At 46.6% G+C, this 25371-nt stretch overlaps 1 protein-coding gene across 7 annotated transcripts in view; it reads left to right on the top strand.

Moving 5' to 3' along the window:
* The window catches only part of LOC119209392 (receptor-type tyrosine-protein phosphatase F), a 133578-nt gene that overhangs the window by 97097 nt on the left and 11110 nt on the right, over positions 1–25371 (top strand). For 4 of the 7 annotated variants that reach the window (XM_062557556.1, XM_062557555.1, XM_062557560.1 and 1 more), the window contains 13 exons: positions 719–836; positions 1086–1658; positions 2302–2402; positions 2902–3149; positions 4613–4691; positions 5666–5890; positions 11594–11748; positions 13175–13189; positions 15268–15380; positions 17413–17445; positions 18684–18781; positions 21577–21700; positions 21972–22147. In XM_062557556.1, coding sequence (XP_062413540.1) covers positions 719–836; positions 1086–1658; positions 2302–2402; positions 2902–3149; positions 4613–4691; positions 5666–5890; positions 11594–11748; positions 13175–13189; positions 15268–15380; positions 17413–17445; positions 18684–18781; positions 21577–21700; positions 21972–22147 — 2058 coding nt within the window. The remainder of the gene's footprint in view (positions 1–718; positions 837–1085; positions 1659–2301; positions 2403–2901; positions 3150–4612; positions 4692–5665; positions 5891–11593; positions 11749–13174; positions 13190–15267; positions 15381–17412; positions 17446–18683; positions 18782–21576; positions 21701–21971; positions 22148–25371) is intronic. The other 3 variants (XM_062557561.1, XM_062557557.1, XM_062557558.1) reach the window with 3 other exon arrangements.

The following is a 25371-nucleotide window of genomic DNA, read 5'->3' as shown; positions in this document are numbered from 1 at the left end:
TGTGTGGGTGCGTTTGGTTTTATTCAGACGGATGCAGTCTGGTGAAGTGAGTGCCAGCACTGCAGCGGGTTTCCAATAACACTGCGTTAGCTCAGTTGCTTGTCGTTTTTTGACTGTTGTCTGTTTGTTCGACCACCTTCGTGTTTCTGTGTTCATGAGACTGTTTAAACCAACTGGCATTGAAATGCAGAGGAACATATATACCAAGACTTGAACTTAGCTAATAAGAAAATTGAATGTGTAACATTTGTATGTTTATCTTTTATTTATTAAGTGGTGTTTTTACAACACTCGCCACAGTCTGGGTATAATCTCATGCTTATCAATGCAGCAGACATGAACACTGATACACTGGTGACGTTCTTGTTCATGTGGATGTTGGTTCTTTGGGTTCAGAGTGTGACCTACCGTCGGGTCCAGGAGTTTTTCTTGACCAAGAAAAGTTCCTGGTCCTGTTTGCGTGCCTTCAAAACCTTCCTCTGTAAAATGCTCACATTTAGTTTTAATATTATGGGCAAATTGTTCAACATACTACAAGTGGATTCCACAGAGGGTTAAATCTCGTATGGGGTTATTCTGGTGCCGTGTGTGATTTATAAGGTGATAGGAGCTTGTGTGAGGGGTTTGTTTGGTTGGTTTTTTTTGCCGTCGAGGCGGTCTCGCTCAGACTCACTGATTCCTTTTTAAACTCTGACCTTGGGATTTTTCCATTTTGCAGGAGGCCATTATTGGTGGACTGCACTCTGAAACCACCTACTCTGTCACTGTAGCAGCGTACACCACCAAGGGAGACGGAGCTCGTAGCAAAGCTAAAGTCATCACCACCACTGGTGCAGGTCAGAGTTCTCCTGCAAAACACAGGATATGTATTCACAGTGAATAATATGGTATTATGTTTAAGGCTTAGAACTGATGAGAAGACGTGACGGGAATTTTTATTTTTATATGTATGTTAGCCTCAACACCCAGACCATATTTCAACATGTACTGTAGATACACACTTTCTCATCTAACTCTTCGCCAAAAACAAATACCAAGCTTTCCCCAAATTTGAGGGTACTTTCAACTTGGATCTTCCTTTTCAGTGCCCGGCAAGCCCACTATGATGATCAGCACCACCATGGGCAACACGGCACTGATCCAGTGGCAGCCGCCCAAGGAAATGGTGGGCGAGCTGATGGGCTACCAGTTGCAGTACAAGCGCACCGATGAGGAACCCTTCGTCTCCCGCGAGCTGAGAAAGACGGACGACCACTACACCGCCACCGGTTTGCACAAGGGCGCCACCTACGTCTTCCGCCTCAGCGCCCGTAACCGCGCAGGGATCGGCGAGGCCTACGTGAAGGAGATCAGCACCCCGGAAGACGTGCCCTCGGGCTTCCCGTTCAACCTCCAAGTCACGGGCCTGACCCAGTCCAGCACCCAGCTGACGTGGGAGCCCCCCCTGGTGGCCGAAAGGAATGGGAAGATCGTGTACTACGCGGTTGTGTACAGGGACATCAACAGCCAGCAGAACAGCACAAACCGCACGGCCGACACGCACATGACCATCCAGGGGCTGAACCCGGACACCACCTACGACATCCGCGTGCAGGCGTTCACCAGCAAGGGCGGGGGGCCCCTCAGCCCCAGCATTCAGAGCAGGACCATGTCCAATGGTAGGAGCCGTGGCTGAAATGTTTAGCACAGGCACACATAACACTCCCCAAACTTTGCCCATGACATTAGTGAGCATCTGCATTTACATATACAGCTCTTTTTCTGTCTTTATCACTTCCCCCTCTTTCTCCCCCGCCACTCGGTACAGTACACTGCTGTGTTTATTGATTCATAGAGTGCTAATCTCATTACACGCTACAGTCACATTACCATGCCCCCTCATCCTCCCACCCATTAGGCACAAATCTGCTGCATACCCAGCATGAACTTCCTCACGCATTTTTATAATGTTCTACATGTAAGATTTCTCATTTTTATCTTGAGCTGGGAGAGACGTCTAGTTTTAAGACACATGTTGCCATTCCCACTGCCACAGGATCACAAAGATGCCTGATGCGCATGTGTCCTTGCGAACAGGGTGGAATAAACCAAGTGGGCTTAGGGAGATGAAGGCTATTTTTGTGTGATCCATAACCAAGCGTGAATGATTGTTGATGTTCTTTCTACCCCTTGTGGCTGGTCAACTTTAGTAAGGTATCGCCGTGGAATATGCTCTACAGTAGTGTGAAATTGTATTACAATGATCACAATCTGTGGTGTACAGGATGACTTGTTGAGATTTGAATCATTTTCCCACTCTAGATTTTCCCACCCTGAATTTTGGTGTCAAAGCAGTCATGAAAACTTCGGTCCTCCTCACTTGGGATTTGCCGATAAACTACAAATCCCAGGTGCCTTTCAAGGTCAGTGACAACATTTCAATTTTAATTTCTATACATGTAGATAGACTTTACATTAACTGTGTCATATACTGTATGTATCACTTTAAATCACATACAATATAACAATGGTAAAATAATTTCTCATAATTTATTCATTGGAAACGTATTACTGTAACGGGCACTTTGCGTATATTGGTACCATCATTTTATTGCAGCAACATTCAACCAGGTGTAATGCACTGACTTTGCACTAATACATTGAAATGGCCAGATCCAGGCTTTGTGACTTGTAATCATCCGTCAGAATTATATTATATCAATTCCCACTCCAAGGTAATGGAGCAAAGACAATCTGAAGTGTGAAAATCTATCGAGTATGCACCGATGGACAGTGTGACAATGGAGCACATGATGAGATGGCTGCCTCCCTTAGGACCGACTGATTCTATCCATGTGTGCGTCTTTGTGTGCTTTAAAGGGAGTTAAAATACTACATCTGTTTTCCCTCGTGCGCTCGCAGATCTTGTACAACCAGCAAAGCGTGGAAGTGCAGGGAAACCTGAAGAGGAAGCTGATCGCGCAGCTGCAGCCGGACACAGACTACTCTTTTGTGCTGACGAGCAGGGGCAACATTGCCGGGGGTCTGCAGCAGCAGGTGTCCATCCGCACCGCCCCAGACCTGATCAAGACCAAGCCCAGCACACATCAGGTTCAGGGCGGCAAGATGACCATCAACCTGCCCAGTGTCCAGACTACGACGCGCGTCAGGTCAGTGCAGCTGGAAGTGTGCACACAGGCCCATTAAAGCCAGCTGTAGATAATAATTAGTATGAGCCAGTAGTTGAGTTTTCCCGAATTAGCATGAAGAATAAATTATGTTTTGATTCTTGGCTGCTGCAGTGACCAAGCTTTCAATCAGAGATCATTAAAGTGTCTTATGATATGGGACCCATATTATTGCTGGTTGTTAGTAATAGAATGTGCCGAAAAATATGGTGCGGCAATTAAATCACTGAATCATTTTTGTGTTGATTGGTTTCAACATTTCAACAATTTATCTTGACAAAAAGAACCAATGTATAAACATCACTTTTTGCCTAATGCAGCAACATTACTTACAGCAACACGGGTGGCCCACTTGCGTTTATCAGATCAATACTAATCCTATTTTGAAACTTAAAACTGAAACTTTTAATCTGAGCCGACTTCATGACCCGCCGGCTGATGATAATCGATGCTTTTAACATCATGTGGAGCTGTATTATCTTTTGCCTCAAATTGTCAACCTGGGCGAGTGTAGCCTTTCCTTCAGACGCGCACTTACTGACACGTCTGAGTAGGAGAGTTCACAGGGTTGATTGGTAAAAAGATTACAAGGCTGTCAGGGCTGGCCAAGCTCCAGCTCAGATTGACAGGGTAAGAGCGCATGCGATTGGGGATGGGAGAGAGGAGGCCTGTGTGTGTGTAGGTGGGCGGGGGGTGCGGGGGGGGGAAGGGTGGATGGGGCGGGGGTTGAAGAGTCTAGTTATACATGTCTCCTACCAATCCCAGACTTGGCTGACTGTTAAATCACAAAGTTGAGGCCTGGAGAGAAGGCGAGAGAGGCAGCTGCTTTCCCTGTCAGCAGCAGCTGATTTTACAAGTGGTTGAATGCCGCAGTGGGGGGGGGGGGGGGGGGGGGCGCTTTGAGCTGAGAGTAGAGAGACTGGGGGAGAACATGAGAGAAACAGCAGCAGAGAGCCAGCACATAAATAAAGACATGCTTGTACATTGTGTACCAACAGGCATGTTCCTCCATTTGTTTCCTTACTCCTCAGTTGGACCCCAACCTGAAGATCTTTCTGATGTCTTCCTTCTCCTTCTATTTTCATTCTTTTTTTAAATGATGGCAGTAAGAGAACTCGCACAAGTTTACACATAGCTGGTCCTATTAACCTAAGGAATCCTGTGGGGATCACTATGAGCTGAAGGCTCATCTCACTGGAATAGTGTTTGTTCCAGTCCACATGGCAGATGTTCTTCGTGATTAGCCATTAATTGGAGAACGCAGTGCCAATCCGCCTGCGTTTGACCTTGCTGGGACCCGCTTGTGTACCACTTAAGTTTTGAATTCAGCCCAGCGAGCCTCACAGCGAAAGTATGTCTTGCTAAATGTTTCTGTCTGTGTTAATAATGCGCTTGGCCCGCTTTGATCCCGGCTCTCTTTACGTAAGCTCTACTTTCCTTGGCAGGTGGTACTACATAGTGGTGGTTCCGGTGTCTCAGTCAACCCGGCGGTGGAAGAATCCAGACGAGATGGACCTGGACGAGGTGAGTGCCAGCTGGTGGCTGGTATGCTAATGTGCCGGGTCACGGCGTCTCTGCTTCCAACTGGGTAGGAAGTCACTGTTGGAGCTAATTAGCCCTACCCTCCAGCGCTAAGGGACAGGGTGGGGCTGCGGGGCAGAGAGATTTTCGGCAATGACTCACTCTGGGCAGGTGGGGAATGTCTCCTGATTGGATGCCAGGTCTGCGGCCAGTACCCATCTGCTCAAGAATACAAAGAGTCATCTAAATCGTTTTTGGCTATTAACATATTAGGACAGTAATTATGAATAACTGCTCAACACTCACATTTCTCTAGTTCTAATAGTCAGGATTTGGCTTCTCCAAACAAAGTTTTACATACGATATTCAAATGAGGATGAAGATGTATGACTGCTTCATTATTCCATTGAATAAAGGTCTTTGTTGTTCCCGAGAGAATCGAAGCTAAATTACATGCCTAAGTATTAATAGCATATATTTTAAGTAAACTGCAAGGCTCGTTGGTTTGAATCGCTATTGTGCAAGCTCCCTGAAGAAATAGCAGAAGAGACCAAGAGAGTGAGAGAGATGGGACTCCCTCAGTCATTAACCATTAAGCAGGCCATTGTCTCCTCCCTCTGACATAATGATTTAATAAAGCTACATCTGCAGGAGCACACAAGACATCACTGACGGAAAACAAAATGCTGCTGTATGCAGCACAATGCTCACAGTGTGCTCTTGCTCCTTTATCAAGCGGGCTGGCAGTCATGCTGAGATTGTGTGCTGGAGGCAAGCGCTAATTGCTCACTTCATAACTTGGCTGCATTGTTTGCAAACTTATATTACTGAGCAAAGGGCATTTTGGCTTCATTATATATGATTTGGAAGTGTTGTTATTTGCTATTTCGCTAGTGCTTTTACTCATTATTTCTTCTCATAAAGGCGATCTGAGGTCAGGTCCTTACCCTCAACCGCTGCTCTCTATGTGCTCACAGCTGCTCAAGTCCAGTGAAGGCCCCGTCCTGAGGCGCCGCCGTCACCTGGATTCCTCCCAGCCGTACATCGCTGCCAAGTTGGCCTCACTGCCCCCCGCCTTCACCGTGGGGGACGAGAAGATGTACAACGGCTTCATCAACAAGCCGCTCACCAGCTCGCAGGAGTACCTCTGCTTTGTCGTGGCAGTGCTCAGATTCGAAGGAACAGACAGCACTGCTAATTATGTAAGAGGCATGCATTGATCACAACCTTCATTCACTTACCATTGACTGACAGCACAAATCATGTTTTTTTTTTTTTTTTTCTGGGTGAGTGGGTGTAGATCAGTGACTCTTACCATGCTGACCCTCAATCGTTACCAAAATGGCACAGGCAAGCCAAACTGTTTTCCTTTTTTTACTACCACTTTCCGTCCCCTTTAGTGCGGCCACGTCTAAAAGTCATTGCAGCTTGTCGTTACGACTCCCTTGTCGGTCAGCAATGACATCACAGACCGGGCTTGGCCATTACGGCAGCCAGCAGGGCCTCGCGCGGATTTCTTAACAATGCTTACACACAACTCAACTTTTTTTCCGTGGAGGCACAATGCAGTTGTCGAACGGTCTGGGGTAAACTTCACTGCAGGAAGGATGAGAGTCCGCTATTGCTCCGGGCTTCTCCACTTCCCGGAACATGCATATTCAGTAGCTGGGACATGGGGAAACCACAGAGAGAGAGAGCGTGAGAGAGCGATGTCCAAAACCCAATCCCAGACTTTTCCCCTATTTGTCTTCTCTCTCAGCTCTTTTTATTTTGTGCACACTCTCCTTCTCCCTATATTCCTTGACCGTGAAGAGAGCAGAGGAGATCGATTATCGTGGCTGGAGTTAGGAGGAAGGCCCGGTCATGTGGCCTGGGGAGTCTCTAAAGCAGGCCTGATTCCCTTGAAATGCTGCTTTAAATGTCTCTAAAGCCCCCCCCCCCCACCCCACATCCCCCACCCCCTCAGTAATCCCCCACTCCTTCGCTCTGAGAGGGGGAGGGAGGTGCAGAGGAGGCTACAGTGGGCAGCCATGATACACTTGACTTCAAAGGAAATGCTTAAACCCCATCGCACACAACACTGTCACTGCACCTGCCCGACATGCACGCTTGGTGATCGGTGACGCTCAAGACTTGTCTTTTTCTGTCAACTCCCCCTCCTTAAACTGTGTAGCCCCCTCCCACCTTTAGACTAACTCGCTTGCGTTAATCAGGCTCCACTCACAGGGCGAGTCAATCAGTGTGCTTACCTTCCCTTCAGTAACCTAGTTATTGACACCTGCGATTATCTCATCTTTGGAACGTCATGCGAACCAGACAGCTGAATTCATTCCTTCCCTTTCTTGGGGTAACTCCTGCAGTGTTCTGATGTGCACAAGTGCAGGGCGAAGACATTGTAAGAGATTAAAGAAAAGATTGTTCCTCGCTGCAGTGCATCTTTGTACAGTAAATAATTATATACAGTTAGACTTGCAAGACTGAAAACGTCTGAATAAGTTGGCATCTGCTGCTGAAGAGAAGAAAAGACCGAGACGTGACTCTGCGGCATCAAATGATCTCGAAATATGCCGTCCTTGATTTTAAAAAATACACTTTACAGTAGGAACATTACTGCACTGCATGTGAACATCGCGATGTCCTCATTTCTCCCCGTAACCTGCTTTCTTTGCGTGAACAAAAACACACGGAATTCTGAGGACGTGACTAAAGGCGTCTGTCCTTGATCGCCGCACAAATCCCCCAACCGCGCTCTCTGGGAAGCCGCCGCAGTGTTTGTTTTTGTTGCCCCCAATGCGCCGCTCGCAAACGTTTATTACCAAGCACAAATGTCCACAGAAGGTAAAGCGTGCAGCGAGCAGTTGGCAGAAGCTGCCTCCAGCAGGATCTTCACCAGACCCGGGAGAATAAGACAACAAGTACTGAAGCAAATGACTTGTGTCTTTACTACACTTCCTTGCCGCCACCCAAAGTCCCTCAGCGTAGATCAAACAGCACCGCCAGGGCTTAACAAGCCGTCGTATGTATCAACGGGCCACAAGCAGCCGGCAGTGGTAGGAGAGAAGAAGAGAAGGAAGGAGGGAGAGAGAGAGAGAGTGAGAGTGAGAGGAAGAAGCAGAGAAGCAGAGAGGGTGCCTTCATGTCTCCCCAGCACCCAAGGCAGATAAACAAGCCGGGGGAAGTGTGAAATGGGATGATAGATGCTGGGTGTGTATAAACAGTATCATTTAATGCAAGAAGAGAGTGAGTGAGGGAGGGAGGTAGCATGAAATATTGTGTAATGGGGAGAGGAGAGGAGGTGTCGGAGAGAGGAAAAGAGGAAGCAACATATTTTTTTTTTGTCTTCTGACCCGTCCCGCCTGTGAAGCTGGAGTGAACTGGTGCTCCTTCCTTTGATAAGCAAGAGGTGCACTTGTCGGGTAGAAAGAATGTGTGTGTGTGCCACCGTTTTTCTTCTTTTTGCTCAGTGTTATTCAGGCATTTAAATTCTACTCACTCAAGAGACATTGGCTTTGTGGAACTAATTCTGTTGGTGCTCTGCGCTCAAAACACCCCTTAAAATGGAACACTGGCTTCCTTGAAAATATCAAGCAAGGATTATGAAAACGCAATTTCTTTTTTTTTTTCTCGCAGAGATTATAAGCACATTCAAGCCGAAGTTTTTAAGTTTAATAGGAATGCAGACAACATTGATGGGATCTCCCTCAAGCACTCCCTCTAGATATGTGGACGCTCGCTATTCTGCCCGGAGATGGAGAAGTGCGGTGCTCCGGGGGGGGGGCGGGGGGAGGGCAAGAGGGCACGTGAGGGTCGATGCAGTGGAGGAGGAAAATGAGAGCAGAAGGGAGAACGACCGCTGGAATGAGAAGGATCATCGCACCGGCCACATTTCTGTTCCTTTTTTAGATAAAGGCGTACTTACACCTTCTCTCTCTCTCTCTCTCTCTCTTTTGTCTTGCCCTCCTTCGGCACCATCTCGCTTTTGTTCCCCGTGTCACGCAGCAGCGAGGAGAGTGTGGGGCCCCCCCGGCCTCTCCGGGGAACGCGGCCTGACACGTAGCGCCGTCTTTGCCTGTTTTGTTTGTCTGGTGCTCGACCCCCCCGGCTCATTTCAGCCACTTTTGGAGAGACGCAGAGCTGGCGGGGTCAGCGCCGAGTCGAAATGAACGCGCCTGTGTCGCTCTCGGGTGGAGGAAGGGTAGCGGGGGGGGGGGGGGGGGGGCGTGCAGCCCACGGGCCAAATGGCTGACTCGGTATATATACTGCTACTACATCCTCTGCCTTGCCCTCACTGGCTCTTTACTCATTACCTTCTCTCATTCCCCACTCTCTCTCTCTTTTGTCTTTGACAAACACTTGCAATCATACATACACGCTCTCAGCGAGTGATACCTAGACAAACACACACACACACCCGGGGAGGCTCAGAGGATCTTTGAAAATAAACAATGAATGCTCACACCAAACACTTCCTCTTTGGCTGGCGGATGCACTCGGGTACCTTTGTGAGGGAGTATGTTCATTCAGGGGTAATCCTTAGTCGCTATGTGTACGCATGATCTGCAAGCCTCATGTGTCTTTTCTCAGTCGGGACAGCGGTTCTATAAGAAGTCGTGAAAGCTCAGGTCTCCCTTTAGCTGTCCAACCGTAATTCCAATCAATTGTGGCCAGTCATTTACAGTTGAGACTTTCAATTGATCAAAGTGTTTGTCGGCTGAGGTTAAAAATGCAAAGCCTGACTATTATTTACGTTGATACTTTATCAATACTCTGCAGACCTTGGCCCTTCACGTGCACACACCTGCCCGTGTCTGTGTGCATGTACACATGCACATCCACTGACAGCACACATTTAATTGCTTTTATGTCTCTGACTCACTCACTCTCAGGCTCCGACATTCCTCCACTGCTCCATTGTGATGCCACTGTGCGAGGCATTAGGAGATGCGTGACTGAGCTTTTATCAGATATTAGGGCCGTTCAAATGGATGATCCCAGTACTTCGCCGTGACCAACGGACAAAAAGCCCTCTCTTTTTGTTCGTCCCACTCCTCTCGCTTTTGCTCCCTTATCCTTCACTGAAAGCACAGCCGCAATCATTTGTTACACTACGGTGAAAAAAAAAAAAGTTGTTTTTTTTTCCCAGGACCCCCTGCAGGGCCACATCCTACAGCCTTTTTATGGGCCCTCCCGAAGGAACAGGAAGCCTTGTGGCGTCTTCACATCAGCGGTGTCCTACCGCTGCGCCGCTTCTCTTTGTTTGTAGATAATAGCTTCTTCCCAAAGGCACACAGAACAGCAGAGAACCAGGCCTCATGTGCCTGGTTGTGGGTCCGTGTGTGAATGAAGACAAAGACGGAAAGTGGAAAAACATGGCTGCTTTAATACGAAAATGTGAATCGTACCCAATAACAATCGAGCGCGCTGTTGTGTGCGCACGCGACTGTGACACGCTGTGACGCTCACACACCCGTACTGTACATTTTCTCGGCAGTTTCCCAAGAGTATGAGAGATAACAGAACTATATGACAGAACGCAGCGCTCTTTGAGCTCATCTCAGCTTATCTTTCCAATTAATATCTGCCTGGGCGCCGAAGAGCAAGCTGCTGTGCGGCTAATGATCCGGATTACTGCTGCCTGCCGCCCCGCCACTCCCTCTGCATGCTGGGAGCCCAATTCCTTTCGAGGGGCTGCGATCTGTCAACCATGCCCTTCTGCAACCCCCCCCCACCACCACCTCCAGAACCTGTATCTCCCATCTTCATTCAATAGGAGGCCCGCTGAGCACTAACGGCGGATGCTTCGATCCTCCCCTTTTCTCATTCTCATCCGTCACCTTGCTACCGTGCAGTTGACCCCCCCCCCCCCCCGCCTCCTTTAGACGTTGTACTGCGTCACCATGCACCCACTACCTCAGAGGCAGACTCACACAGCCCCCCTCCCCCCTCCCCCCCACGCTTTCGTCTGAAGACAAAGGAGCGCTGAGATGTCTCATTTACAACCAAGGTGGAAACGCACCCTAACCTCCTCCTCCTCCTCTTCCGTCACGGTGTGAACACTAATGAAGAAGAGATGAGTCCTCTCCTGTGCCCCCATTTATCTCAGCGGCCAGGGGACCTGCACACTCATCCCCGCCTTTCTGTCTCTGCCGCTCTCACTCTTGTCTCACACTTGCTCTGTCATGAACACCATGCAGTGCTTTAATAGAAACAACACTTACTTCACAAGCCAAAAAGGTTATTATTTTTGGGAGTCGAGTTGTTTTTCTCTGCTGCATCCTTGAGCTGTGACCCATTACAAGCATGAAATGGCTTGTTTCTCAGGGTAAAGGAAACCATTTTATTATTTTTCTTTTCAAGGTAAACGTAGCGCTATTTATTATGTGTTTCATAGTTCAAAGTTTCCTACATCAGCTACGGAAAAAACTACAAAATCCACGATTTATGTTATTTTTTCTTTAATTTAAGAAATAGAGGTTGACCAGCTTGCCTGTCATTGTCTGCAAAATGTTTGCCACTTCTCAAATGTATGGAAGGGAAACATATAACCTCTATGCTTTTTCAATGTAAGCCTCTTCAAGAAACATTCCTTTAGTCTATGTCTTGAAGGTTTTTATGTAATGTTCTTCACCAAGCTAGTATACAGAATATAGTATATAGAAAGCCAACTGAAAAGTTTCAACTAAATTAATATCATCCGAGACTTGTTCCTCTATGATTATTAATCTACCCTGACATTAAACATAATGTTTTCATCTCATTTCCATGTAATTTTTGGACTGTTTTTGGCTTTTTAGGAATTTTTTAACCCTGTTATATATTTAAGTGAGAAGTGAAACATCTTATAGCTTTGAAGCGACGGCTCTCACAAACCTGCACTTCTTCTGCTCTCTTCTTATCGCTTACAGATGACATTTTCAGCCAGTCCCTACTCGGATCCAATCCAGGTCACAACAACTATGTCTCAGGGAACGGAGCAACCCGAAATGTTGTGGGTCATGGGCCCAGTGCTGGCTGTGGTCCTCATCATCATCATCGTCATTGCCATCCTGCTCTTTAAGAAGTAAGAGGCTGTTCTCCGTCGTGCTCCTCTGTGTTTGTGTCAGAAGGCACTTGTTTCTTTTGGTTGCATCAGGACTTACTACTGCAACATGCTGCTCACACACCAAACTGTAATATTACACACCCTTACCATAATATACAGTATGACAAGATGGGTTGGATGCTCTCTTCAGAAAATCCTCATTCCTCCCGAAAAGCTTTTGGCCCAAATAGCAGCTGACATTGCCTCCCTAATGAAAAGCACAGCTCGGCTGTCAAAAACCTTTAGTTAGGAGTGAGAAGTGTGTTTTGGCCAACATCGTTGGTCATTTCAAATAAGAAACAGAAGGCATCTGAGGGATTAAGCTCAGTCAATATCTCTTAGAAGCCCTTCAGCTGCCACTGCGCTAAAGTTGAAATGATTTGTCAATTTTTATTATCAAATAAAATCATACGGCCACATTTTCACTCCAACTAAACTTGTTGGATTGGTTACTTTTGTATTGTGTTATACCTCTGCAGATTTAAATTGTTTATTGGAGCGAATGTCTTTTTATTCAAGATAATAAAATAAGGCAGTCCTTAGTAGTCTCACAGTGAGGACATTTGCAAGCCCACTGCAGCAAAGTGGACAGTCCAACAAGAGAAATCTATACATAATTATGTACATAAAGATTGACCAAACAGCTTAAGATACATTTTCAAAAAGCATTCAAATATAGTGAGGGACCACAGGGACCAAAAAAAGCAGCAACAGCTATACAATTGAACAATATTTAATCGATGAAATAAGTTGGTGTTGATGAAATTGCTGCATAGTTAAATAGCAAGCCGCGTCCTTTAGCCGTCTCACAGCATCACAGCAATTTTAGCTGCTTTGACCACAAAAACCCTAAAAAAATACCGTCAAATGGGAAGAAGACCGATTGAGTCCATCTTCTCCCGATGGCTCCATTTCAAATTCTCCCGTTCACATCATACAGCTCCTCTTCTCCGAGCTGCCATCTACTGCTGCGTGGCTGCGTTCTCTGCCAGACTTACAAAGGGACTGGTTAATAATAGGCCTCGAGACAGCTCGCTGCTGAGTAGCGCTTCCTCTGTCTGGAAGCTCTTTCTCCATGTAGACACAAATCGACAGGAGAGACTGCTGGGAGGTGGCGGTGTGCTCCTTTCACTGTGCAAAGGAATAATCGCACTCTACCTCGGGTTGTCATTGCTGCCTGCGTATTTTGCCGAGAGACCGGTAGGAGCAGTGAACAATGATGAGGTTACCCTCAAGTCTCCTGTGAGTGTTTAGATAACTTTCTATGCTGCGCTTGTGACTTTCTTTTGTTGGAAGAACTGGTTTAAGTGCTCAGAAAATAGTTCTGGATTTCAAAGCAGTAAGTTCCATGGTGATAACAATTACCTTTTAATACTCCCCTGTCTCTTTTCGCTCTCTGTGAAAGCAGCAAACAGGAAAGGTGGGTACTGTTACAGCAGACACAACCTCATCTTTCACCGCCCGAGTCCCTTCCATTTGTGTTGTGAAACATATTCGTCATCTTTTTAGGGTTGCATTGTCAGCATCCTCTCAGCTGTGGCATTACACACAAAAAATATATATAAAAAGAAGCCTATTTAATCAGATTTTTCTCGTTTTATGAGACATGAGAAGCAGCTGACTCTGCAGCCCTTTTGTAACCAGGGTCAAAGGAACCCCCCCCCCCACATCCCCCCAGGTCACCTGGGTGTACCGGTGCATGCTCCACGTCTAGTGCCAGTGTTCCTCCTCAGATCATCCTGCCTGCCCTGGTTTGTGTGCCTGTTGTGTTTCATTATCAAGCCAGTGTCAACGCGCCCCTTCAGAAGCTGCCTCATCTGAATATGCCAAGGCTTCACCTGCTGCTGAATGGGCCATTGTGAGGGAAATGCCAGATGGAGAAAGAAACTGCTGAAAAATAAATGTTCCCATCTTTCAGGCTGACATTTTCCATTCCTCCACTGTTAGCCCTTTGCCCCCCCCCCTCTCTGTCCCTGCTTCCTCACGGCAGGAGTCTTAACAAAGGGCCCTGTTCTCCCCTCATTAAGCGCTCCCTTTACAATCGCACTGCGTGTGCACGGACTTGCATTCTCCCACGTCTCGACTCTCACGTTTAGTATAAGATGAATAACTCCGTTGAGATTGCTGCCATGTTTGCTTTAGCCCGGCACTAAAGTGCGATTCACATCTGATTTGGTCGGGGGGGATGAGGGACGTGGAGAACACATTTGCAGATGCCTATTCCTCCCACCCGTATCCCCCCCCTCCCCCCCCCCAGTCCAGCCTGGCACCAGCAGTGATGTCTGGGAAAACCGGATACGCTCTGGCTCAGCTGCTGGCTGCAGAGGAAAAGATGCTTGTCATAGATTAGCCGTCACGCTGCTAGCATTAGCTTAAGCCCCCCCCCGCAGCATAAGATAACAGGTGGTCGGTGAGGCCCAAGCCCCGGGGGCTGAGGTGGTGCCGGTTTAAGGCCGTGTGTGCACCACCAGCTTTGTGTATTCCCTCCGCGCCGGGCTTCAACAGAAAGGCCCCGCTCCCGCCTGAAACCCGCGCTCGCCACTTACAAATGGAGTGCAATGAGATGTGAAATTTCCACAGGGTGCCCTGATGGTTCCTTACGCCCGTTTCCATTTGCAGTCAGAAGGCTTGCGACTCTGCAGGTGTATTTGTGCGAGTGTGTGTAGTTGTGAAAGCGAGAGTTGGAGGTGGGAAAACGTACATCTGTGTGTGACTGCGCGCGCGTGTGTCAACAGATGCTCGCTGTCTGAACATTAGAATACAGGCAGGCTGCGTTCTCTGCTGCTCTCTCTCCGGCTGATGGACAAAGCAGTGGTCGTCTGGGCTGAGCCAGGACGACCTGTGCTGTGCTGTGCTGTTCTGCACCATGCTAGAATCAGCAAGGCCTGGCCTGGCAGTGCAGGTGCTGCAGAACTGGTCTAATTACCCAGTGTTGTGCCACCCAGCTGATGAGCTAATTACAGCATCCGCCTGTTTTTTTTCCCCATCTCAATCTGGAAAGCCGGTAAACACAATGTGTTGTTTGCACACACACACACACACAGCAGCGAAAATCACACATTTCAATCATTGCTACACTCGAACACAAGCTCGTGTACACATTCCCACACAGCAGCTGTCACTTATCCAGCAGCGAACCAACCCGGGATAGCCCTCTCCAGGAAAATAATGGCATTTCTTCAAACACATTAAAATCCATTTGGGAATATAATGGGGGGGGGATGCACTGGTGCACAGTGTCTCTTAAATTACTGGTCCTCACAACTACTTTTTGAGAACCACTAAGTATATCATTAACCTCATCAAGTATGCCACGCAGTGAAAATATGCGTGATTCCTTCGGTCGCTTGTTTTTTTCAACATCCTTGTTTATCATCTAGCTATTCCCCCTTCAGTTCGTTTTAACAACTGTTGCCACAGTGATGTGTAGACTAAGCACATAAGTGGCTCCTGGTAGGATGTGGTTGACCCCGTACTGTCTGGTTTTTGCCACCTCAGGAAAAGGGCATCTCCCCTACCCAAAGACGACCATTCAGGCGGGGTGAAAGACTCCCTGCTGGCCAACTCCTCTGACCCCGTGGAGATGAGAAGACTCAACTACCAGACCCCAGGTAATAAACCACTGTCTTTGCTTCTGCTTTCCTGCAGGCCGCCATGAAGTGAACATCTGGTTTCATGACGAATGGGATCGTGTCCTCGCAACTAACCGTGGGAACAATTAGTTGCGAGGAATCGAATACCATTAAATTCCCATAATGACGTGTTCATTGTAATAACGACTTGGACACAATTTATTATAAGTTTGAAAAGTTGGCTGTATTTGTATGTGTTATATACTGTCATATGTCTGTACAGAAGTACAGTGTGTGCATTTTAAGAAGGTGTGCACGTACAGTCGATGCTTTTTTTCACACAAAAAAAATGATTTTGCTTTTGTGATCGAGGACTTGGAAGGGATTCATTCCAAAATGGAAAAAACCTCTTATAAATTGTATCAGATGATCCCATCTTCAATGCTGAAAGAAAACACTCATAGCTTTAATATTGTTTTGTAATGTATTTCCAATGGGTTTTTTTGGAAGGAGTTTCCTTTTTTCAGCTAAAATCAGCTTTTCCATAAGCAATTGGATTCTGCAACGCCTACTTTCCTGTTCTTTGATGGATATTTTTTGTATAAGTGGTTTTTGGCAGATGTCGCCATGGGAAATGCATGTGCACTGTTATATTTATCCTCAGATTTAAAAAAAAGAAAGGTTGGTAAGGGAAAATAAACCAATCATTCTCACCATGGTGCCCAGCTGTAGACAGAGGCAGGCTGAAGGGATTCACATTCCATCCACGTGCAGTGGCCTGGGGTTTGGGGGGTGGGGGGGGGTGTGTCAGGGTACCAGCCTTCTTCCTTTTTCCTCCTGATCTCCTCCTTCTTTCCCCCCCCCCCCCCTGGTTCTCTCTGCTCCTCCCTCCATGAGCTCCTTTCATTTCTCCTAGCTGGTAATGAGTCCTGCTGCCTCTGATGTCAAGGTGAGCCAGGCGGAGGGAACAATGGAGCTGAGAGAAAATGTCAACCCTGGCGCACGCGCGTTTGTGCTCGTCTTCTGTGTGTGCGTGTATCCCTTCTCACGGGTTATTAAAGATCCCATTTGCCGTACACACACACACACACACACACACACAGCCCCTTTGAACCCCTGTAGAGGAATTAAACAGCGTTGCTGCTCTGAATGAGCCCTGTTCTCCCGCTGCACCTCTTTTCTCTTCCATTTCCCCCTGTAGGGTAATCTCTTTTCTCTCTCTTTCTCCCTATGTCAAACATATCTCTTTCTTTCCCTCCCTTTTCCACCTCGCTGTTTTGCTTGAAGAGTGACGATGATCAAAAATCACCATGGCTGCGCCTAGCTTGTCAAATTGTGTGAGACTCCCAAGGTTGAGCTAAACGAATATTGAACGGTCCTTTCCTCTGTCCTCTCGCTCTCTCTCTGGCTTTGATCCCCCCCCCACAGAAGGGTAACATCCCTGCTCTGATTCTGATTGTTTCAAAGTGGTCTTGCCGGTTGCAGCTCATGTATCCGCCATGTTGGTTTGGGAGACAGACTTCGGGCTGCCCCTTTTTTGGCACTTCAGCAGGCCGGGCCTGCGGTTCCCTGAGAAAAAGTGACCTGGTTTGTCCTCAGCAGACCCGGTTCAGATAGTATTTGCAACTGCCACACTGAGGTCCCTTGTGTTTTGACACCTCAGATAAAGCATATACGGTACATACACAGAAAAGCCCTCGTCCGTCCAAATTGACCGCTCACATTTCATCACAGGGGATAACATTTCCACCTACATGATGGCCAAAACACTGAGAGCACACACAAGTTCTAATGGAGGGAACATTTGCTAAACATGCGGTGCCCTGTACTCGGCAGTGCGGTTCAGCCTGAGCAGTCACAGGAGTGTTTTAAAGTCAGGCTTTGTATGCACTTCTCTTTAACAGCTGCAACTACACTACTTGAATTGTCCCGAGAGAGCAAACAACACTCGCTGCACACTCCAACCAGCTTGGTTATTCGCAGATACTGTTTGGCCCTGGTCTGATACCGAGCACATCCCCATTGATTGAGTGTTCTTCTTCCTCCCCCCTTCACTCTCGTCTCTCCGCAGGTCCCAGCTCTCATCGCTGCCCCAACACTCCAAGTTAGTCTGCTCTCTCACCTACTGTGCATTTCCCACACATGCAGTCTTCCTCCCTTCTCTCACTCGCTCCCGATCCCATTCCCGACAGACATCACAGGCCAACAAGCTTGTAGCCCACAAGCTTGTAGCCTCTGCAGCGACGTCCTCCCTCTGGCTGCAAAGCCCCCCCACAACACATTTTTGGCGCCAAAGCGGAGGACTGGATGGTTTCATGGATAGATGAGCAGTGCGGACAGTTACTCTTGCTTTGCATTAGCCTCGTTATCTATGGCTTCGCTCTCTCCGTTTACCCAACAGCGGCATTACCATCGCGGCGAAAAGCCAGCATCCGGCAGTCATTCATCTGAACACAATGACCTATGAAGGCACTACCGTTAATACGACCTTTTTGTCTACAAAGTATATGCGTAACTTTAGAGCCTCGCCACGTGTCATCTATAGTTGACATTTAACACACGAGGGAAGTTCCCAGCAATCCGTTTAAGCACAGAGCCTTGCCAAGATCAGAGGCACGGGGGGGGAATTTGTGTCTGTAGATTAGCAATAAATCATCCAATAACTCTGCGATGAGAAATCTAGTGAGTTGCGGGCGGGGCTGGTTGAAATTAATCCACCCTGAGCACTCCAGGCTGGGCCCGAAAGAAGCCTATTGAAAGGAAAGAGATTTTCAAAGAAATGAGTTTTGGCTGGTGACCAGTCAGTTTTTCCCTCCTTCTCCGGCAAGCGACAGCGTGACCGATCTGTAGAGACTCGTGGGTTCCTACTCGGATCCTCACCTCTGCCACAGAAATGAGCGATGTCTGCCTCCTGCTTCCCTCCAGGAGCATGCCCACCCAGTCACTCATGTGCATCAACGTGCCAGCCCCACCTCTGTCCACCTCACTTAGCATGACGATATCACCAAATGTCACCAGCCTGTTTTAACTTGTGCTCTCTCTCTCTCTCTCTCTCTCTCTCTCTCTCTATAGCTATCTCTCTCTCTCTATATATATATATATATATATATAAATATATATATATTCTCTCCTCTCTTCCTCTCATCATGCATTGTTGAACAAAGTGCACTCTGCTCACCGTTACGCAGCCACCTCATGGTCCCACTGGCAGCCTCACTCACCCCGTGGTCCAACCAGTGTTTGTCTACATCAGGTTTGATGTAAAGAACAGCTAGATCTCACTCTTTTCTTTGTTTTCCCCCACTCTTCTTCTTCCTCCTCCTCCTCCTCTTCCTCTCCCAGGAATGAGGGAGCACCCGCCCATTCCGGTCATTGACCTGGCGGACCACATAGAGCGACTGAAGGCCAACGACGGCCTCCGCTTTTCCCAGGAGTACGAGGTAAGAGGCGTGACCTCACGCCACATCAGTGTTGGCCTCTGTTCTAAATGTGCGCCTTTGTCATCCGGGCCTGGGACGAGGTTTTGTGTTTATGGCTGCTACGCGTGGATTCTAAAAGGATTATGGACGACTTCTATCGCAGACACTCGTCAGTCATTTGTTACGAGTCTATTACCAATCCCACCAGAAAACACTTGCATCGGATGCTGTCAGAGGCATTTTCACAGAACTAGAACGTGGCGAGTTGCTTAAGCAATCTATTGGCATCTTGATGTTTTGCACGGAGAATGTTATTTTCCAGACGGTGCAACTTGGTGAGGGATTATCTCTTGTCAGTGTTCTTCCTCACAAATAAAAGGCAGCAATTTGCATTTAAAGTGGTGCGTAGTTGGTTTGGGGACGAAGCAAGGCCAGATGAGGAGGGAAGGCACCCTTGAATACAGAAAAACAAGAGGCGTCTTTTATTTATTTGTTCTGATTGTTCCCATCTATTTTCGCTAATCAGCTTTATTGCTTACATTGATGGATCAGTTTGTTTTTTTTTTGTTTTTTTTACCGTTACCTAAACAGTTATGTTATGTCTTCTGACTCTTGCAATTTCACATCCCCAGTTAAGATGATTTTGGTGATCTCATGGCTTTTCCACGAGCATCCTCGCAAGGCCAAACTAGTTTAAGTGTTCTGTTATCTGCCCTTTCTAGTGTTTACTGAGAAATAACAACCAACCACCATCTACCCCCGACATCTAACATTTAAAACCATTTGATGCTTAGATTTATACACAATGCTTATCTATTTTTTTCCCCTTGAATGTAATCCAACGTCACAGACATAATTTGTATGAATAGAATAAATCAGGCCCCACTAAAATGAAGCGCTTCGCTATGTTGCTCAGTGCCTCTCCAGCAAATTCTCCTCCTGGGCATGTTGTGTAAACGAATCAAGTCATGGAAGTGGCTTATATACTGCAGGCAGCCGGCCCGGCACCCGCCTCCAGGCCCGGAAAGACCGCCCCCCCCCCCCCCCCCCCCCCGCCATGGCCCGGCAGATGGCCGACCGTCTCAGTGGCAGCCAAGGCCCGCGTTCGCCAATTGTTCCCGTCGCTTCTTACCCTAAGGCACAGAACTTCTAGGAGCTTCAATAGCTTCTCCCCCAGATCTTTTGGGCGACTTCACACTCCCGCTGCCACCAACGCCAGTCCACATCACTCCGAGCACACTGGGGTAATGAGCAGAATTTGCCAATCGGGCAAGCGGCTGATCCCCCCCCCTGACAGTCCTTTCTTATCGCAGGAATTATTGTTATGCTGCAGTCGTCAGGGCGCCATTATGTGTGAATACCTTCCTCATCACCCCCTTCTACCATCTCTACCTAACTTGTTTGCTAGTTGTCATCCGAGTTGTTCACTGAGCTCTCGAACGGATGTGACACGTTTTGACTTTAAATGAAGTCCTTGTCTTTGTGGTGGCGGGCATGGACAGAGAGATTGCCGTTGCTGAGCTCATCAGCAGCAAAAGGCCTTTTACCCACACGCATCTCGGGACTGAGCAAGTAGGAGCGGGCGTCCGCTTCATGCTTGTGAGCAATCCACATTTTCTTCTTAGAAGCAAATAAACACGCAAGTTCAAACCTTGATTCCTTCCTGTTACAAAGTGTTCTTTCTTAAAAACAAAATATAAGACAGTGACTCAGAAACTGCCCTCTGAGCTGAATAAAACAGGTTTTATTTAAAGCACCTAAAGTGGAGCTATTATTATATGGTTTGAGATGTCATGTTATGACACCAAAAAGCTATTAACAGCCATGTTAAGTAAGTGCAGGAATTTCAAAGGTGTCGACTCCCGCTGGACTTGTGGGGCGACAGGTCTGGGGAATCAGCGGACATGGTTCCAGGGGATCAATTCCGAATAACGAGAGCCTCTGTGACATTATCGAGCCAAGGGATGGGAGGCCGGCACATATCTCCCCAGATCAATATGTATGCAGTCCGTGGTCGTCTTGGCCCCAGAGACAAATGACGCAAGAAGGGAAGGGTTAGAAATCAGAGAGAGGAGGAAAAGGGAAGGGGAGAAATACAAAATACAAGATAGGAACGGACAACAAAAATAGAAGATGAGAAAAGGCAGAGAGGGGCAGAATGGGAAGAATTATGGTTACCCTTAGCAGCCATGCATGTGACTTCTCTGAATTAAATAATTTGATAAGACCATCCGAAAGGGAGAGGATGAGTGTTTGTGGTTGCCAGCAAGCTTCAGAATAACTTCTGTTCATTTCGCTGCTAGAATGACCACTTTCATCAAGTCAGATTTAGGAATAGGAGAAATCTGTTGTTGATTTAAATCACAAAAACTGTGGCCTGTATATTTCTGCCATGCAAATTATCAACCTATTAAGGCAGCTTCAGCAGATGCAGTGAAGCCAGAAACATGGTACTGATAGCTTGAGTCTGCACAATATCCTCCCTTCACAGTAAAAAACCACGGCCCCCGTAGCACTCCGCTGTGGCTTTGAAGGGACACGATGTTGGTAGATGTTCCATTTAAAGGCTTTTTGTCCCTGGTTTACTGCGGTTGAATGTGGGACAGCAGACCGTAGTAATTGTGGTCTATTCCATAACCTTCCTATCTTGCTCTATTTATACCAAATAAACACTCACAAATCTAATGTTGTGCTTCTGTTTTGTTTCCTTCTTCTTGTGCTCCTCTGTCCTCTCTCTCCTTCTGTCTCTCTATCGTTTCTCTCTCTCTCTCTCTCCCATGTCTCCTGTTCCTCTTCTCTCCTGCCCGCCCTCACAGTCCATTGATCCGGGCCAGCAGTTTACCTGGGAGAACTCCAACATGGAGGTCAACAAGCCAAAGAATCGCTATGCAAACGTCATCGCCTATGACCACTCCAGAGTGGTGCTCACCTCTGTTGACGGTAAGAGCTCATGCATCCACTCAACCCCTCAGACCTCCAGCACGAGTACATGCTGCCATAGAAATCCCCCATTCAACCTCAAATCCACATGTAGCCTTTTTGCTTCATCACAGAATGTCGGACATAATATTCTTGGGAAATCAGGATTTATCATGTGTTTTAATGGAAATGATTCAGAGTTTGATCTGGTCTCTGCTTCCATCGAGCTTACTAGATCAGCAAACAATGTGAAGTGCGTCAGTTTCATCCTGGCTTCTTCTTGTGGTTAAAGCCGTTCCAGGCAGTGACTACATCAATACCAACTACATCGACGGCTACAGGAAGCAGAATGCCTACATTGCCACACAGGGGCCGCTGCCAGAGACACTGAGCGACTTCTGGAGGATGGTGTGGGAACAAAGATCCAACACCATCGTCATGATGACCAGACTGGAGGAAAAGTCCCGGGTGAGGAGAGAGGATTTTTAATTCCATGACAATCATTGACTTCATCCGATACCCTTTGTCATGATGTATTCATTTACTGCGTACTCAAAGATTTAATCACAATCATCATATGCATTTTTGTTAAGAAACAACGTATGAACTCGATCTAATTACCTCATGAAGATTGACTACCTCATAATAAACCATAAACTAATGAATAAAGAATCCGGAAATACATTTCCGCCTCAATGCAATCGCATGCAGTAGATTATGAAAAGACAATTGAACTGTGGCCGGAGATGGAGTTTTTATATATATATATATATATATATATATATATATATATGTATCTGTGTGGCTCAACTCTGGGGACGAGAGTACACCAAACAAAGCCAGAAGGCATATAGACACGCAGTCTTACTTTAAAGCAGGATTTGTCAGCCTGATCAAAGTCCCGAGCACTTCAAAGGATATTTTGGTTGTCTTTGGACTGTATAGCTTTGTGCCGCTTCTCTTCTTTCGAGTCTTTCGATTCCGTCTAAATCTGTTTGTGAGGTGAAATTGCACAACAGCTTCCTGCCGTTTCACTTTTTCCCGGCTGTTTGTTTGCCAAACATGTAGTGTTGCCGTGGTAACTTAGCGTATGGTGATACATATGTGCATACTCTCACACAAATGTGCTGAAATATGAACATGTGTTGTGTAGTTATATTTAGATTTTCATAATCTAATCCTATTTTTATTTGCAATTTTCAAACTGCTCAGTGAGTTCAATTACTTGATTGCAACATATTTATTTTTGCAACACCATGCCTCTGTTTCATAAACACCAAGTGCCTCATTTGTGTTTGCGCTTTCTGAATTTGGCTCTTGAAAGCCTCGGCGTTATAATGAGAACTCTGAAGTTGGAGTTAAGAGGATGCTCACCCAACAACACCTATGTACTGCTAAAAATATTCAAGCTAATAAAAGCAAGCGAAAGGAGCACATGGGCAACTTGAGGTTTAAAATTGGATGGGTTTATTTAATTACCATCACGGAATCATGCACATGAATTCCACGGAGGAGTTAAATCAGTGTGGAGCCCTGCCAGTATGCGGTTTCTTTATTAGCGTGTGCACTTGGTGTCCAAATGAGAGTCCCCAGACTGAGAACTGGAAGTAACAGGGATTGTAAATGAAAGAGTTCATTTCCAAAATCCTAGACATTGATTATTTGGAGCGGTGGGTGGAATATCATTACAGGAAGCTGCATCATTCAGCATCTATATAGAGCCTGTAAGAAAAAAAGAGGCTAGCCTTTTCTCTTAAATGACTTGCGGTCCTTCAAAACATATAATCGTTAATTTTGAGCATTTTGATCATTTAGGGAAATTGTCAGAAGACTATACCTCTTTAGCTCATTCATTTGTACCTTGATAAGGTGATTTCTTTATTACACTTTCTGTCAATCTATCTCAGAGAATATAAAGGCATCAATTACGAATGCTTTTCCTTATGTTTAGTGCGTCTGAGTGGCAATTTGAGAGATCTGTGATGGCTGCACATGCTCATCTTGCTTTCATCTTAAGCTCACAGCCACAAACACACACACCCACACACAAGGACAAAATCAGCACAGCACAACATAGGGAGCTTGGGGAGAAATGGAACGGCCTCTAAGCCACTCCCAACCTCACACATCTGAGAATCCATTGGCTCGCCAAAGCTGTGGACAGAGCTGCAGCAAACCAAACCTGCCTTTCACCATAGGGGTGGAAATGTGTCTTCCCTTTAAATCTTCAGTATCAAATCGTTCTAAAGAGCTAGAACTTCTGAACCAGAAGGACGTGTTTGAAAACACTCTTACCCGCTACAAAGAGCATGGAGAGTTTAAATCTGCATTCCCTCCATTCATACTATCACCATATACAGTAAACATTGATGTGTTAACAGCTCAAACGACACGTGTCTACTATTGAAGCGCTGGTGTACATGAATCAGAAACTCTGATTATTTTCTTTAATGACATTTTAAGTGTCTGTGATACTAATGTCTGTCACAGCTTTACAATTACTTTTTACAATTCAATATGAAACATCTAACCGAGAATATAATTGATTAAATGGTGTCTGCATCAGTGCTGAAAATTACATTTATTAGAAATGTGGATCTGTCTCTGAAAAATCAAATGAGACTGCAGAGTGTGTCTGTTTTTAACTGTTCTCTAAAGTTTTCTTTTATGAATAGAAATCGAATAAGACAAAACTAAAAGACGACCATACCACCAATAACCTTTTTGTGTGTGTGTGTGTGTGTGTGTGTGTGTGTCATATATTTTACATGAACACACATCCTGTATTTGTCCACTTCTCTCTCACATACGTTCACTGACGCGATGAGTAACCGCCGCAGTGCCCCAAATAGAGCTGCAGCTCCACGTGTACGATGAGCTTCTCCAGCACCATCATTACCAGTTAGTAAAACCTTAAAAGGTCAGGTTTCAAGTAACCAGAGGTGTGTGTGTGTGTGTGTGTGGATAAGAGGTCTGTATTCTCGACGACATATGAGAAGCGAGGTTCAGAGCAGATGATAGTGAGACCTGTGGTTGGTGTGTGTGTGTGTGTGTGTGTGTGTAGGTGTGTGTGTGTAGGTGTGTGTGGGTGTGTTTTTGAGGGAGAATCTGCCACCAAACCTCTAACAGCACAGAGATATTCATTACCGTGGTGACTGCTAATCCATATGTTTGCACTGCGAGCGGTTCCCCATCACTCAATTGAGTTTCTCCTGCGAGGTCTACCTCTGCCTCTGAATGGGAAATGTCACCAAGGGAGGTGAAATGTGAGGGGGGGGGGGGGGGGGTTTCGAACGCAGTTTGTTTGTCGATTTGTACCGGCTCGCTGAGACAGCCACGGCGCTTCCAAATGTCAGCCTGGTGCTGTGGTGTCAATATGATTAGCCTGGCAGCACCACATCTCTTCCTCTAATTTCATCCAAATCAATAGCAGCAGTTTCTTTGTCCCTGCGATTCTGACAGTTTGCTCCGTTTCCACACGTTAAAAAGGGAGTTCAGCGGACATGCGGCGATTATGTGTAATGACAAACTTTCCCCACGCACGTCTAAGATGTTTTGTCTTTTTAGTCCACGCTATTGTTCAGAAAGCCCGTGACTCATGGGAAACGGGTGCAGCTTATCGTTTAAGATGCACAGTAGGTGGAGCGCATTGTTACGGACTGTCTTCTCAAACCACGTTTTAGTCTCGAAAA

This window comes from Pungitius pungitius, chromosome 15, assembly GCF_949316345.1.
Source record: "Pungitius pungitius chromosome 15, fPunPun2.1, whole genome shotgun sequence".
NCBI classification, from domain to species: domain Eukaryota; kingdom Metazoa; phylum Chordata; class Actinopteri; order Perciformes; family Gasterosteidae; genus Pungitius; species Pungitius pungitius.
This window is presented reverse-complemented; position numbering and strand designations above follow the sequence as displayed.